This window comes from Schistocerca piceifrons, chromosome 4, assembly GCF_021461385.2.
Source record: "Schistocerca piceifrons isolate TAMUIC-IGC-003096 chromosome 4, iqSchPice1.1, whole genome shotgun sequence".
NCBI lineage: Eukaryota > Metazoa > Arthropoda > Insecta > Orthoptera > Acrididae > Schistocerca > Schistocerca piceifrons.
The window spans coordinates 632,944,341-632,960,212 of NC_060141.1; the positions used below are offsets into that span (position 1 = coordinate 632,944,341).

General features: G+C 39.8%; 1 protein-coding gene across 1 annotated transcript in view; it reads left to right on the top strand.

Moving 5' to 3' along the window:
• LOC124796348 (transmembrane protease serine 11G-like) overlaps window positions 1-15,872 on the top strand; it is a 288,019-nt gene that overhangs the window by 175,638 nt on the left and 96,509 nt on the right. The window contains exon 3 of the mRNA XM_047260491.1: window positions 249-445. Within this exon, the coding sequence (XP_047116447.1) occupies window positions 249-445 (197 nt within the window). The remainder of the gene's footprint in view (window positions 1-248; window positions 446-15,872) is intronic.

Sequence of the window (15,872 nt, forward strand, 5' to 3'; positions counted from 1 at the left end):
TTGTGACTTGAAACTCGGATGTGACGCATACCAGTTTTATATACGACAGCCCATATGAGCATCAGGAGTTGACGCAAAATTGAACGCTGTTGAAATCCTTTTGTCACTGCTCCCCAGGCACATTCAGTGTAGGGCTACTGAAAGACTTTTGAGTTCTGACCACACACCTGGACGTTCACAGTGGCTGAGAACATCTAAGCAGACGCCGCCAAATTCTTCTGACACTTCGACGCCATCTATGCCCACAGTGGAGATGGACTACGCAGACCAGCTCGCGATCGTGGCAGGCTGGGGCCGTGTCGGGCAAGACAAGCCACTGTCGCGCTTCCTCCTCGCCGCCGAGGTCCGCGTCATCTCCAACGACTTCTGCCGCAAGTCGTCCATCGGCGATCATATCAAGGATAACATGCTGTGCACCTACTACGAGAAGAAGGACGCTTGTCAGGTACTGTCACCGTCACATTAACATGCAACCTACTACAGTTCAGCACCTTCTATTTAATAGTACGTAGGTCCATCAAGAAAATTCTCAACATTGCAAAGCAATTCTTTCCTGGACAAAACAACTGCAGTTATCAGGTTATAAGACTGTTCACAGTACTGTGCTATCATGCGAAAATATGTAGGTTAGTGCTATTGATACAGTGACAGACAAACTTCATGTCATTAAGTACTGTTAAACACGGCTGCTTCGTTATACAAAAGTCTCCAAAGTAACTTATATCATTGGTACAGGTCATGAATTCAGCAAAATTAACTCAACTGAAACACAGTGTGTTTCATTCGCAGACACAGTCTTGCGACAGTAGATGCAGGTGAACATTCTTCCTAGACACCAGAAGAAACTTCAGCATCGTATTTCATTCTCAACCACTATGGAAACTCTGAAAGTATCTGCAATTTTGCTCTAATTGTCTTTAAGTTGGCTCTAAGCCTTGTGTGATGTCATCTGCAAGATGGTAGGTCGCGGCACTATCTCATCACAGTTATTGAATATCTGTATTCTACAGCGCCTTTGTAGTTTGTGCAAATGTCCTTCAGACATGCATGCAGTTCAGAGGGAACATGCACTACTGACGGTCTACAGCTGTATTAAATACATGAAATGTATACATTTATACATCAAGTGGTACCATTTACTAGAAACACATGAAAATACGTGCAAATCCAAGACTCAAAGCCAGATCTCGAACTTATCATGAGTGGTTGCTTTAAGCCATCAACACAGGACGAGGCAGAACGTTGCCATTTACTAGAAACATATGAAAATACGTGCAAATCCAAGACTCAAAGCCAGATCTCGAACTTATCATGAGTGGTTGCTTTAAGCCATCAACAAAGGACGAGGCAGAACGTTGCCATGCATGCAGGTGGTATAACAACGTCACAAGACACTGCGCTGTTGGCACACAGGACGATCTGGTTACCGTAATTTTGCTCTCTCAGCCCTCTCCAGTGGCAGTTGTCGCCTGTATTTTGCTCGCAAACAGTACAGTTTGATCACGAAGATGCATGCGTGTGAAATTCCATTGGCTGTATTAAAAGGCACATTCCCTCCCTTGTCCATATGCTAGTCTTTATGTTCTGACCGTGGTATACATAAATAAAACACTCGGTATCCCTGAATACCTAAGAAGAAAAAAAGGAAAGAAGTCCAATGAATAAGGATAACAGCTTACCAAACAACATCAAATCGACCAAATTCACTCCTTCCACTTATATTTACATAAAATCAAGTATTACAGATATTATTTCTGTTAATTACGCGAAAAATCCCTACAACCTTTTCGAAAACGCGAAGACAGAAAAAAATTGGATGCAACAGGACTGGAGCCTTATACCAAACAAACTTCTGTTCCAAAACATTATACCTGCACCCACTACGCTAGACTGTAGCTTTGTTATGAGCAGCTTTGTATTTTATCTTGTACTCCTCTATAGGCTTTGATGTGCGAAATGTATTAATTTACATATAACTAAAACAACTCCTAGCAAAAACTGCACATTTTTCATCAATCTTTAATGTGCCGTTGCGTTAAAGCGAAGTACTATGTTAACACACGAGTTATAAAGCGATAATAACTAAATACGAAACTTCTTTAACCACCAGTAAGACGTTCACGTCGTTTTATTACAACAAATCGTACCAGTAACGTTTTGTTCTCAAGACATTCAATATGCTGGTGCTTAAAAACAGTATATATTCATGGGGTGTAAGCTACAACATAAAACTCACCGAATACGGGCTTCTACTGAAAACAAGTGCAACATGGCGTCTCACTTTCTGGGGCCCCTAAGCTTTCTGCTTGTGACGTAACGAACTTTCTTCCTTCCTACTGGTTCCACCTTACGTGACACTTCGCCCAAATACCGCAGAACTTCTTTCTGATTCACGTGACGAAATGGCCCCTCAACTTGACATAGTAAGAAGTGGCGTCACAAAACTCGAAGAGGGCCAGGTCAACATTAGCTAATTCTTCCCGTCTGTCGACGGCTTTAACTACTTCAGCTAGCCAAGCACGTCTCGAGAACAGATTGAAACCTACATACAGGTATTTACAGCAACTGCAGGAAGTGGACAATTAGGGACGTTGGGTCGGTCCTCGAGGCGTGCCCAGGTAGCCATAGTTGTTAAGGTGACAGCTCGCGATAAGCAGGATTACAGCTGAAGATCATATTGCTTACGGGCAGAAGTGGAACAGATTCAAACAAGCTATGAGAAATTTTAAACTCAGGCATGCCCATTCGTTAATTAACACGACACAGATCAGCTGTCCTATGGGAACACCAACGTGGTCTTGGTATACGCAAAGTAAAAGCCGCAGCTGATCCCATCGTCCCAGTCGAGGAACTGAACCAGTACTTCACATTACTCACAACCGAAGTGAACTGCAACTGAATCATGCACTTACTGTTTACACCTTGGGGAAAAACAAAAAACTTTGTCTTGACGGAGTCTGGAAATATCGTTAAAAATCCATCATACATATCATATCATCATGTATTCCTTTTTATTTTACCCTTCTAGTTCCGCAAGACTTAATTAAAGAGTAAATCTCCATGGTCACGCAATTAACATCATAAAAGTGAATAACAAATTAAATATAATTCACACGAATGCTATGCACGCAACAAGGTGCTGAGTATATACGTATTTTCAACAATATAACACAGGAGTTTGCTTAATTTTTTTCCATGAACTTCCTGACAGAACAGATGGAGGGACACGTGAGGAACTTCTTCTCTGTTCTCTGAACAAACTTCACAACAAGAACTTACAACAGATATTGCTCGAACTGCCATTTCCAGAACCAAAACTGCTCTTTGTGAATGGAGAGGGTCACCCCAGAATATAATGCCGTATGTTCTAGACACAATGGCATCACTGCCCAAATGATGGAACTTATCATTGACACACTACTGCTCACAATAAAAGATACCTTGAACCATTTCTTAACGATAAGTATTTTCCCTGAGGTCTGGAAACGAGAACTGTTATGCTGCATTGCAACAGCATCCTCTGATAACCGAACTATCCTCACTCTTCCGGCACTGTCAGAGGCCTTACAGTAAACAGTAGACGATCAGCTATCGACGTACTCATCTACAAACAGCCTACTGGACAAATACCGATCGACTTTCAGCAAAAATCACAGCACAATACCTCCTTTAATAAAAGTAAAAGCTGACCTGAAGCTTCCCATGGAGAGACAAGAGGCGACTATTATGAACGTCTTACACTTTAGCAAAGCCATTGGCGCTGTCGACTCCGATATTTTACTTGCCAAACTTAACAGGCTGAATTTCTCTCCAAGTGCAGTGCAACGGTTTCGTGCATAGCTGACATTTCGCCAGCAATTCGTCATGTCCGGCACCATCAAATCGTAACGGAGACAGGTAATATCAGACGTCCCCAAGGGTTCGGTATTAAGTACTATGCTTCATTTATTGTATGTCAGTGATGAGTCATCAGTCTCGTTTTACTGTAAACATCGCATGTTTGTTGATTACCTCCAGTTGTATCTAAGTGCAGAGGCAATAAACCTGAAGACAGCTATCGAGAATTTCAGTTCTGACCTGTGTGCACTATCAAATTATGCTTAGAATATAGAGCGAAAGCTCAATACATCTAAAACCCAAGCTGTCCTGGTTGGTCATTCTAGGGTCATTAGTGCGAAATATAGGGAATCCCTACTACCTTTAATCCTTAACTACATTCGCTGTTTAGACTAACGTCAGTAACTTCGTGGGGCAGTTTTCGACTCCAAAAACAAATGTCACTTGAAACTCATTTATTTCTACGTTTCTCTAAACTGTTGTTAAAAACAGAGCACCTTGAGCGACCAGAGGTAGGACGTTCATATTCACAGGACATATACAATAGTGTGTTCTGCAGAAATTATTAGCATTTCAGTCACCTCGGTTCAGCCTGTGTCCTGTTACCTAGTAGGCATAGGGTCCGCCATGGTCCCGATAACTTCTTCCATGCATGATGGCATCGACGCGCATAACGCGCGAATGGGGTCCTGTGGTATAGCCATTCATGCTGCATTCACCTGGTTCCAAAGTACATCTGTGATGGTTAGCATTGGGTCACAGCACTGCACCCGTCATTTCATCATATCCCACACATTTTCGATTGGAGACAAGTCTGGTAATCTGACGGGCCAAGGCAAAAGGCTGACATCCTGTGGCACCAAAAAGTTACGTGTTCATGTAGCACTGTTTTGGTAAAAATGGCGTCTGGGGTGTTGCGCGGAAAGGATTTGGCTACATCAGACAGTATGTCATTCACGTAGGTCACACTGGTCACAATGCCCTCTATACACACCATTTGTGATTTGTGGTTGTGCCCAATAGCAACCGACACCATAAGACCTTGAGCTGGCGCTGTACATCTTGTGCGAATGCAGTCACTGTGATGCCACTCCCCATGTCTGTGGTGAACGAAAAGGCGGCCGTCATTTTCAAACAAACAGAACCTGGATTCGTCGAGAGACGCTATCTGATGCCATTCCTATTCCGAATGACGTCGTTCCATACACCATTGCCGTCTAGCATGTTTCTGCACATTCGTCAAAGGTAGGCGGTGAAGTGGACGACGCGCACGTAACCAGTGCCGTAATAAACAGTGACGCACTGTCACCCCTGATAGTGTCCGATGTGTTACACTGTTCCACTATTGCGCCAGAGCCGAGAAGGATGCAGATCTGTCCTGCAATGCCATTCGAATGAAGTGTCGATCTTCTCCAGGGTTAGTCTGGCTGGTGCATCCTGACACATCTCGTCGTGTTCTACGGCCCTCCGTGAACCATTCTGCACACGCCCGTTGCACTGCTGAAACACTTCGTCCCACACGAGTGGCAGTTTCCCGTATGGTTGCATGACATTCTCTCATGCCAATAATGCGTCCTGTTTCAAACTCACTGATTTGACAGTACAGTTCGCGCATTCGTCTGCGAGGCATCCTGCACGTCTGCTCAAGTCACACTTCGGTTTACAGCGATAGTGAGAGCCATAGGTACATTTTACCAGGAGGTGGTGTTCCACCGCGACATCGATGTTGACGTTGAAACCGCAGGCCGACTTGTTTCAGATGCTAATAATTTCTACAGAACATACTAATGTACGTGCCCTGTGAATATGAACGTCGTATCTCCAGTTGTTCAAAGTGTTCTGTTTTTTCTAAGCATGAGTGTATAAGAATGTTGAGAAACATGTCCTGAGATGAAATGTCCGCAGCTCGTGGTCGTGCGGTAGCGTTCTCGCTTCCCACGCCCGGGTTCCCGGGTTCGATTCCCGGCGGGGTTAGGGATTTTCTCTGCCTCGTGATGACTGGGTGTTGTGTGATGTCCTTAGGTTAGTTAGGTTTAAGTAGTTCTAAGTTCTAGGGGACTGATGACCATAGATGTTAAGTCCCATAGCGCTCAGAGCCATTTGAACCATTTGAGATGAAATAATGACCAATTAAGAAAACTATAAAGAGAAAATAAATAGTGACTTTCAATTTAAAAAAATGACAATAGATACATTAACCGGTCAAGAAAGACAACGAAAAGTATCCACCCAACGAAAAGCATCCTACTCTAAATGATAGAACTTACTTTCGCTTATCACAATTTTCTCCTTAAAAATGGCCAGATTGTTTTATTATTCTTCATATTCTTCGCAGACATTCTCCTTCGCCGTTTCATCGTCCTCTATACTAAGATGACAAGTCATGGGATACTGATATGCACGTATACAGCTGGGGATAGTACCGCACACTCAAAGTAGAAAAGGGCAGTGTATTGGCGGAGTCGCCATTTGTACTCAGGTGATTCATGTAAAACAGTGGCCGACATGATTGTGGCCACACAACGGGAGTTAACAGACTTTGAACGCGAAATGGTAGCTGAAGCTTGATGCATGCAGCATTCCATTTCCAATATCTTTGCGGAATTCAGTATTCTGAAATTCACGGTATCAAGAGTGTGCCGAGCATACTAAATTTCAGGCATTACCACTCGCCAAGGAGAAAGCAGAGGCCAATAGCGTTCACTTAACGACGGAGAGCAGCGGCGGTTTGCCTAGAGTTGTCAGTGTTAACAATCAACACTGCGTGAAAGAACCGCATAAATCAGTGTGGGACGTATGGTGAACGTTTCCGTTAGGACAGTGCCGCAAAATTTGGCGTTAGTGAGCTATGGCAGCAGACGACCGACGCGACTGCCTTTGTTGGAAGCACGACATCGACTGCAGCACCTTTCCTGGGTTCGTGACCATATTGGTTGGACCTCAGACGGCTATAAAACTGTAGTGTGGTCAGATGAGTGCTGAATTCAGATGGTACAAGCTAAAGGTCAGGTTCAAGTTGGTGCATACCCCACGAAGCCATGGACCCAAGGCAATGTGCAAGCTGTGGCGGCTCCATAACAGCATGGGCTGTGTTTACATGGGGTGGACTGGGTCCTCTGGTCCAATTGAACCGGTCATTGAATGGAAATGCTTATGTTCAGCCATTCATGGACTTCAATGTTCCTAAGTAATGATGGAATTACCGTGGATGACAATGCACCATGTCACCAGGCCACAATTGTTCATGACTGGTTTGAAGAACAGTCTAAACAATTCGAGCTATTGATTTGGCCATCCAGATAGGCCGACAAGGGACACAACGGAGGGGCCAGTTCGTGCACAAAATCCTTCAATTTCGCAATTATGGACGGCTGTAGAAGCAGCATGGCTCAATATTTCTTCAGGAAACTTCCATCGACTAGTGGAATCCATGCTACATCAAGCTACTTCACTACACTGGGCAAAAAAAAAGATGTCTGAAAAATTTTAGGAGTTATCCCATGACTTTTGTCAACTCAGTGTATTTTCCTGTCATTTTGAGGCCAGATATTTCTCTTTCACTGTCGCTGAACTCGGTAGCATCGTGAAAAGAAGGTGTGAACGATGAATTAGTCTTCACTAGCTAACAGTAACTCCAAAATTTGATCACTATTCAAACGTCGGCCCATTCTTTCCTAAGCAATTAAAACAATTTATGATCGCAAATAATAAAAGTAATGTTTATAACTTCGTGGTAGATTTCGACCTCAACTGGTACATACCTGCGGAAGTAATGGTCGCTGCTTAGCATGTGCCTGTACAATACAAAAGCACAGGCGGTACTAAGAATAGACCCTACATAGAAGCAGAATGACAACGTAATAACAGATGAAAAGCTAAAGTGGTCTAAGCACATAGCTGCAGTGAGCAAGCAGGCATCGCCACCTCTCCTTGCTATACAAAAATACATAAAGTCCTTCTCTTTGGACCTAAAAAAGAATAGCCTACAAACGCTTATATTTCCTATTGTTGATTACAGCAGTATTAACCTGCAAGGTATTTCTCAGGAAAATTCATGGCTCCTGGTACCGGTAATGAACTCCAGCATTCAATGTATACTTGACGTTCGATTCTTTCATCATATTTCACCAACTTATGCATAGCTAACCCGGCTAAGTGCAGACAAGCTAAGAGATTTCCAAAGACACTGACTCCTGTATTGTCTTATCAGTGTACATTTTTCCTCCCATCTCTCCTCGACTTAAAAGCTCTTGTCTTAACAACAGAGCATCAGAGCGAAATACTCTCTGTCCCATTCCACCAATCAGGCGTGTTCTCGAAGTCCTTTTCAGTAGCAGGAAGCTGACATTGGAATTACCTCTCTCATTATGCCAGGCAACTGAATAACATCTGCTTCAAAAGACAGCTAATAATATACTTACTGAAGCAACAATATTCTCCAACTTTTTCCTTATAAACACTCATTACCCTATTAAATCCTTTCAACTGGATCTACCTCATTCCCCATTGTTCTTAGCCGCTGCAGTCTATGTAAATTTCTCTCTCTCAGAACTCGCTACGTCGGAGAATATCCCTTTTGTACACCTATGAATACATTTGGTATCTGCAGCAATCTCTATTATTTTTTAATTATTAGCAAATAATCCCATTATGATTCATGAAGTTCTTATAGGTGGCATTTGCGTTCCTTTGTGCCCATATTTCTTTCATTCTCCTCCTGTGGACTTCATTTCTGTTTTCAGACCATGTTCCAGTTTTCTTCTTCTTCTTCTTTAGTTTTTCCTCTCGGTCATCTTGCAATTTGTGAATTTTGGAACCTAAGATTTCCCAGTTTGAACAAGTTCTGGAGTAAGTTCTGCCAATTTCAGCTCACTTTTGATCTCGCCATACCATTTCATCATGGCGTCTTGGCTTTGCTCCAATTGTCAAAATACGGACTATTTGTTCTGTAAGTCTCTGTGTTCATTCTTTTAATATGTCCACGGGATCTTAGCTATGCGTTTTCTAATATCGCTTTGGATGTCTGTAAATCGTTTGGTTTTCTGTCTGCTTCTAAGTTGGTATTGTTCATCTACAAGTTTTGGGTTTAGAATTTTTCGTACGATTTTGCGTCCCTTTTTCTCAGTGGTCTCTACGTCAGTTTTACTTTTCAAATTTATTGTTTCTGATCCATAAAGTCATTGTTGTTTAGTTATTGTACTGTAATGTCTCAATTTTGTGTGCTTGCATATAAATTTCTTCTTGTAGATATTTTAGGTAAGTAGTATGCAGTTTCCAGTTTTTGGCATAAAATATTGTTTGCTTCTGTTTCAGTTCCATTTTCCTGTATGGTTTCACCAAGATATTTAAATTGTGGAACTCATCCAATTTTGCAGTATTTCATGTACTGTACGCACAAATGAAGTTGACACTCAGCGCGGTGGCTGATGGGAGCGACTGCAAAGGCATTTCCCATTTACAGCCGCTTCCATCAGCCAGCACGCCGAGTGTCAACTTCGTTTGCGCATTTAATTGGTACTCATTTTTTTCGAAACATTTCCGTAATTTCTTTCAAGAGTTCAGTTTGATGTTCGACTTATCAAATGCCGCACGTTAATATTACTAAATTGCCTACAAATGCTAAGCAATTTATAGATAATTTTCGTCTACCAAAAGTAACCGGCTGTTCAATTTTGAGAAATGTTTTCTGTTCGCTCCATTCTTGTATCACTTTCTCAAGCACACATTAGAGGAGTAATGGAGACTGCGGCTCTCTTTGTCTCACCAGTTTTGATTTCGAATGGATCTGAGGTTCTCCCATAAATTTAACATCGAAAATTTTATCTGTCAGTGTCTGTTTTTTGATTGCAAGTGTTTACAGATCTAAACATTGTTCACTTTCTTTTTTTTTTTTGCAATCGTATTGAACAACTAAGATCACGTTAAAAAATTCAGTCCCTCTTCTCCCTTTGTTGTTGTTTCCTGTTTTTCCAGTATTCCCTCATTTTCTCTCCATGAAGTCTCTTCCTTTCTGCTGTCCATGTTGTTCCCGATTTTTTATTTCTTCTGCTTTGAAAGCCTTCCAAATTTAGTATTTTATTTTTAAAACGGTTTTTCTGGTATTTCTGTTCACTGTTATTATTATTATTATTATTATTATTATTATTAGCAGTAGCAGCAGCAGTAGTAGTACTACTGCTTGCATTAATTCTTATCCATATTATTTATTTACATTGTCTCTAGATACATTAAAAACATTTATAATTCTATTGATACTGGTTTACTGTCATATTAAAGTATTGTTATTCTTAGGTTACTATGATGTAAAAAGAAATACTGTATGTGCGAAACCCCAGTCCAGTGTAAGAGAGAGCTTGAAGACATTGATCAGATCAGGTTACATAAATAAATAACATAAATGCTTATGAATTTTAAATGGGGTCTTTGAAACAAAGGTGGCAGTTTCCTTGCAAAACTCCACTGAATAAATGTAGAGAGTAAGGATACTAGGATGACCATGCAACAGTTCTGCTGTGACCATCATATATCTCATTTGATGATCATAAGAATAATGAAAGGGCGATTATGGTGTGTACTCAGGAATATAGACAGTCTTCCACTGTGTATGGAATAGGACAGAAAATCTCTGATATAAAGTGCTGCAGCGAGCAGAGGTACACGTGGCTTCTGTACCCACAGCGAGTTGGTGTCTTTGGATAGTATAGCTGCTCAAAGGTTGTTGTTGTACAGAAATTAAGTGGCAAGTGATTTCACGCGCTGTGGCCAGTCTATCCACAGTTACAATCCGTGACAGTGGGTGGCGGCTCCTGTCATGAATACGTTCTTCCTCAGGACAGTTGATTCTAATGGCGGTGGTTTTATCTGCATCGAAGTTCTGAATGTACACCATTGACCTGGTGGCACATGGAAGGCCAGCACTCACCTCAGTGTTGGAATGTCACCCGTAATAAAGCCGTGATGAAGTTTGATGGTATCCCATCCTTCTGTGAAGATACAATACCCTCACATGTCATAAATAATGGTTATCTTTCGACATTTGTAATGAGTTAATTCTTTCCTCTGGCCTGCGAGATGACACGCCTAATAAAAATGTTACTTGGCCCCATTATTTTGCGTCACAGGGAGGGATGCATAGACTTGGAAAATTACTGTCTGGCTCTTGTGAGCACATGAGGTACTGTGCCACGATGTCTGTCTGTGAGTAAATGTAAAAGTTCGGTAGTATTTAAGTAAAGCACTGGAACATGCTAATTAAATTCACTATCAACTGTGTAATTCATCAAATTTAAACATTGCATTTCTCTCCATCAGTATATCCTAGGACTGACTATCACAACATTCACCATTTGTGCGCAGTCTGAAATCAAAACACAACTAAATTGAAGTGTGTCATTCAAAGCTACTGAACTCAAACTCCGCGTCACCTGATCAGCGCTCAGTCTCTTAAGTTCCACTAAACTTCATCACAGCATGTTTCAGATCTGGCCCGTTATCACAGATTGGACTGTGCCCGCTAATGAGTCGTTGTTCTTTTCACCCTATCACCATGCGGGCTGATAGTGGAACAGAGCGAGTTCCCAATTGGGAATAAATCTCTTGGTCAGCAGCCCTTTTCATGCTCTCCCATCTCGTACAATGAAACATTCAAATTATGTAGTCATACATTTAACTTGTATGTATCGATTGATGTGTGTTGATATGCTGTATCAATTTACAGAATTTGTAAATATATTACAATAAAATGCAGTAAACATCAGTTTTAGTAACATTGATCTGAAATGCACAATGAAAACAGATCTTCATGCGGCGCCGCGTATAGACATACTAATCAACAAATCTGCAAGTTTTTAAATATTATGTGTGTAAAATGTAGTAAGAAGGTGAGAAATGGTGTTAAATTATGCCCATGGTCGCAAAAATGGATCCATCGACAATGTTTAAATACTTTAGAAGAAAGAAACATGACATGTGACTGTGCTAATGTGCACTGTAGTTATCGTGATATATTGTGTTTACAAAAGGAATATCTAGAAGACTGCTTCATTAAAATACGATCTTACGTTAGCCAAACTGTATGTACAGAAGCTTGAAAAAGTGATAGAAGTCAATTCAGAGTGTAGTGAAAAACCGTTGTAAATGGGCGAAACGATAACTTCATATGGCCCAAAAAGTTCCATCGTGTTAACTGTAACGACAACTTCAGATTCTCAGTAGCAAATAATTTTGAACTTTAAACCTGTGATGAGCCTAAAAGATGTGATATATAGCGAAAGAAACGAAGTACTTTCACCAAATGCAGAGATTAAAAACCAGTCAAGTACGAAGTCTCGTAATAACAAGCAAGAAAATACCGGTATTATAATTAACAGGGAACATACATATCATGAGAACATGACACCCTCAAGTAAGAAGAACAAAGAAGATATTTGCATGCCCTCAGACAATCATGGAAAGGGCTTACCTGGTATCATGTTTAACATGCAAACTATGTTTAAGGTTAGTGGAATAACGAAACCAGGCGCTCCCTTCAGTGAAATTCTAAAAAACTGTGAACATTTTTTGGAGCCTGGAAGAAACTGTTTAATAATCGGGGGTGCTAATGACGTTTATAGCAATGAGGGTAAACTCGCCACAAGAGCGCTTCAGTGAAATTCTACAAAACTGTGAACATTTTTTGGAGCCTGGAAGAAACTGTTTAATAATCGGGGGTGCTAATGACCTTTATAGCAATGAGGGTAAACTCGCCACAAGATCGCTAAGAAGCACACTACAGAAAATTATAAATGTGAACTTCTATGTTGCAAGTATACGACAAAGACATGATCTGATGGAAAAATCTTATGTCAACAAAGAAATCGCTGTTACTAATACAAAATTTGAAAAAAATATGCCAAAGTTTCCTGAATGCCACATATGTGAATGTACCATCTTCAGAAAGAAGTCATTTCACCAGCCATGGGTTACACAGAAATAAACTTGAAATAACATTCATTAGTCGAGAAATACTTAATGCAGTGTTAGCAGTTGAAGACAAGAATTGCCCTACCATACCACTACCACCACCCATCACAGCAACTGAAATACTCCAAATAAAAATTAAGATTTAACAGACGTATTTTCAGCTCCTTTATCAATGCTAACAAAGTTCACAGAAGGGGGTACCTCTCCCACACCAGCAGCAGAATCTACTACAGTTGGACAAAAATCATTGCAAGAATATTCATCATTAGAAGATGAAACACCATCCACACCACCACCAGCTGAAGAAATATCTGAAGGCAACATTAAACTTTGACTCAGAAAAAAAAGCTCCACCAAAACATCTCCAGGATTTTTTATTGGCACGCAGCATCACACAAATAGCAATGTAAATGGTGCGCCGAAATCAAAAAACAAAAATAAGTTAACAGTTTTCTATCAGAATGAACAGGGTTTAGGCAGAAAGCTAGGTGAAATAGAAGTCCTCCTAAATGACTATTTAAAAGAAACTGCAGTCTTGGGTGTAAACGAGCATTGGCTGAAAGAGACACAGTCATGTACTGCTGTTATTCGTGAATTTGAAATGATAAGTATGTTTTGTAGAGTTAATAGTAAGGGTGGTGGTACATGCATATATGTTAGGACAGGTCTTGATGCAAAAGAAGTTAAATATAGTAATGTAAAATGCATAGAAAAAGACTTTGAATACTGAAAATGTTTGTTGTGTGCATATATGCATCACCATCAGGGAATTTTGCTTCTTTTCTCCACAACATTGAAATGCTGCTAAATCGACTCAAACAGCAATTAACAAATACAATTGTCCTTGGAGATTTTAATGTTAATTTTAAAACTAACTGCAGTGGACAACAACAACTAACCAATCTGTTCTTATAATATGACAACAACAGTAACACAAGACACTAGATGTTTAAATGGGTCTGAAACAATAATTGATCAAGTATTTGTCAATAATAATAAATGTGAGCACATCACTGAAGTAATAGACATGGGGTTCTCGGATCATAAGACAGTCATGTTAACATTATATGATATATCTATAAGGATCCAGTGGCATATGAAAAATACAGAGTGAAACAATTTGTAAATGAAGACAGCATAAGAGTTTTTAGTCAAATGTTAAAATATATAACTTGGGACACAAAATCAACCTGTGATGTAGATAAAAAATTTGAGTCAGTCCTAGCAAATTATTGGCATTGTTATAATATCGCATTTCCTATTAAAAGAGTCAAAATTAAAACCAAAACAAAGATATGGGTTACACAGGGAATAAAAAAGTCTGCAGACACTGCGAAAGTTAAACAAATCTGCAAAAAATACTGTTGCATTAAAACCGTCTGTGAAAATTTACAGGAAAGTATATAAAAAAGTTATAATAATGGCTAAGAAACTAAATAATGATTCACATATCAGGAAAGGTACTAACAAAATAAAATCAACCTGGGAGGTAATAATTAGGAGCATAGGTAAACAAAAAAGTAAAAACAGCATTCTTGTAATTAAAAGTGAAGGGAAAACAGTTGAGGGCCCACTACAGATAGCCAACATATTCAACACACATTGCAACAAAACTAATTCAAGGAAGATGTGATTTCAACTCCAGAGCACAACTACCAATGAATGATAAAACCATGTTTCTATATCCTTTTACTGCATTAGAGGTACAAAATACCTTAAATCACTTAAAAAATAAAATGACATGTGGCTGTGATGGGATTCCAGACAAATTAATAAAGAACAGTGCAAGATACATAGATTCCCCACTTGCTGACATGATTAACATGTCCTTTAGCATGAGAGTCTTCCCAGAAAAACTATAGAAATCGATTGTCAAGCCTATTTACAAGAAGGGTGACCAGTCTGATGTTATCAATTACTGGCCTATATCATTGTTATCTAGATTTTCAAAAGTAATTGAAAGGGTAATGCATGAAAGACTGTCTCATTTTCTTAATAAAAATCAAATTGTAGTTGCAGGACAAAATGGTTTTAGGAAAAATAGGTCAACTGACACAGCAATTTATAACTTTTTAAAACTGAGCATAAATTCTGTAGACAAAAATGAATTAAGCTGTGGCCTGTTTTTGGACCTGTCTAAGGCTTTCGATGCCATTGACCATAATTTAGGTGCTCAGGAAACGATATTGCTACAGGGTTCATGGAGTAGCACATGATTGGTTCAGATCCTATCTTTCTAATAGGTATCAAAAGCAGAGATACAGCATGTGAGTAAAGTCTACTCATTGGCATACCAAAGAGTCAGGTATGGTGTGCCGCAGGGCTCTGTACTGGGGCCATTGCTGTTCTTAATATTTATAAATTATTTGCCGACTCATTTATCAACAGCAGATGCAGTATTGTTTGCTGATGACAGCAGTCTATTTGTCAAAGCTATGAATGAAACTGACTTACTGGAGAGAGTCACAGTAGCCACAGAAGAAGCAAACATGTGGTTTACAAACAACAAATTAATTGTTAATGACAAAAAAAGTTTGGATGAGCTTCAGACATATAACAAACAAAGTAAAATCCGACCTAACTGTAAAACTTGGGCAGTGTAAGATAGAGCAACCCCCCCCCCCACCCCCACACACACACACACAAAATTTTTAGGATTATGGCTAGATGAATATTTAATGTGGGAGACACACACAGAAACATTAAACAAAAAATTAAGTCATTATTTTTATGTTCTTAGAATACTATAAAATTCTTATACTGTTGATGGAGTGTTATGTTCATACTTTGCACTCATACATAGCACACTAAGATGGTATCATATTTTGGGGGAATACCAGTTTGGCCAAACACTCGTTTGTGCTTCAAAAGAGGGCAATAGGGATAATCAGAGGTATGACACACAGAGAATCATGTAAAAAAGTTTTCAAGGAACTACAAATCATGAATCTACCATGTATCTATATTTATGAAAGTATATGTTTTATGAAGGCACACCAGGAACATTCTTTATTAAACAGTCAAGTTCATAACTACAAAATGAGAAATACAGACGACTTTCATAGAGAAAGTCA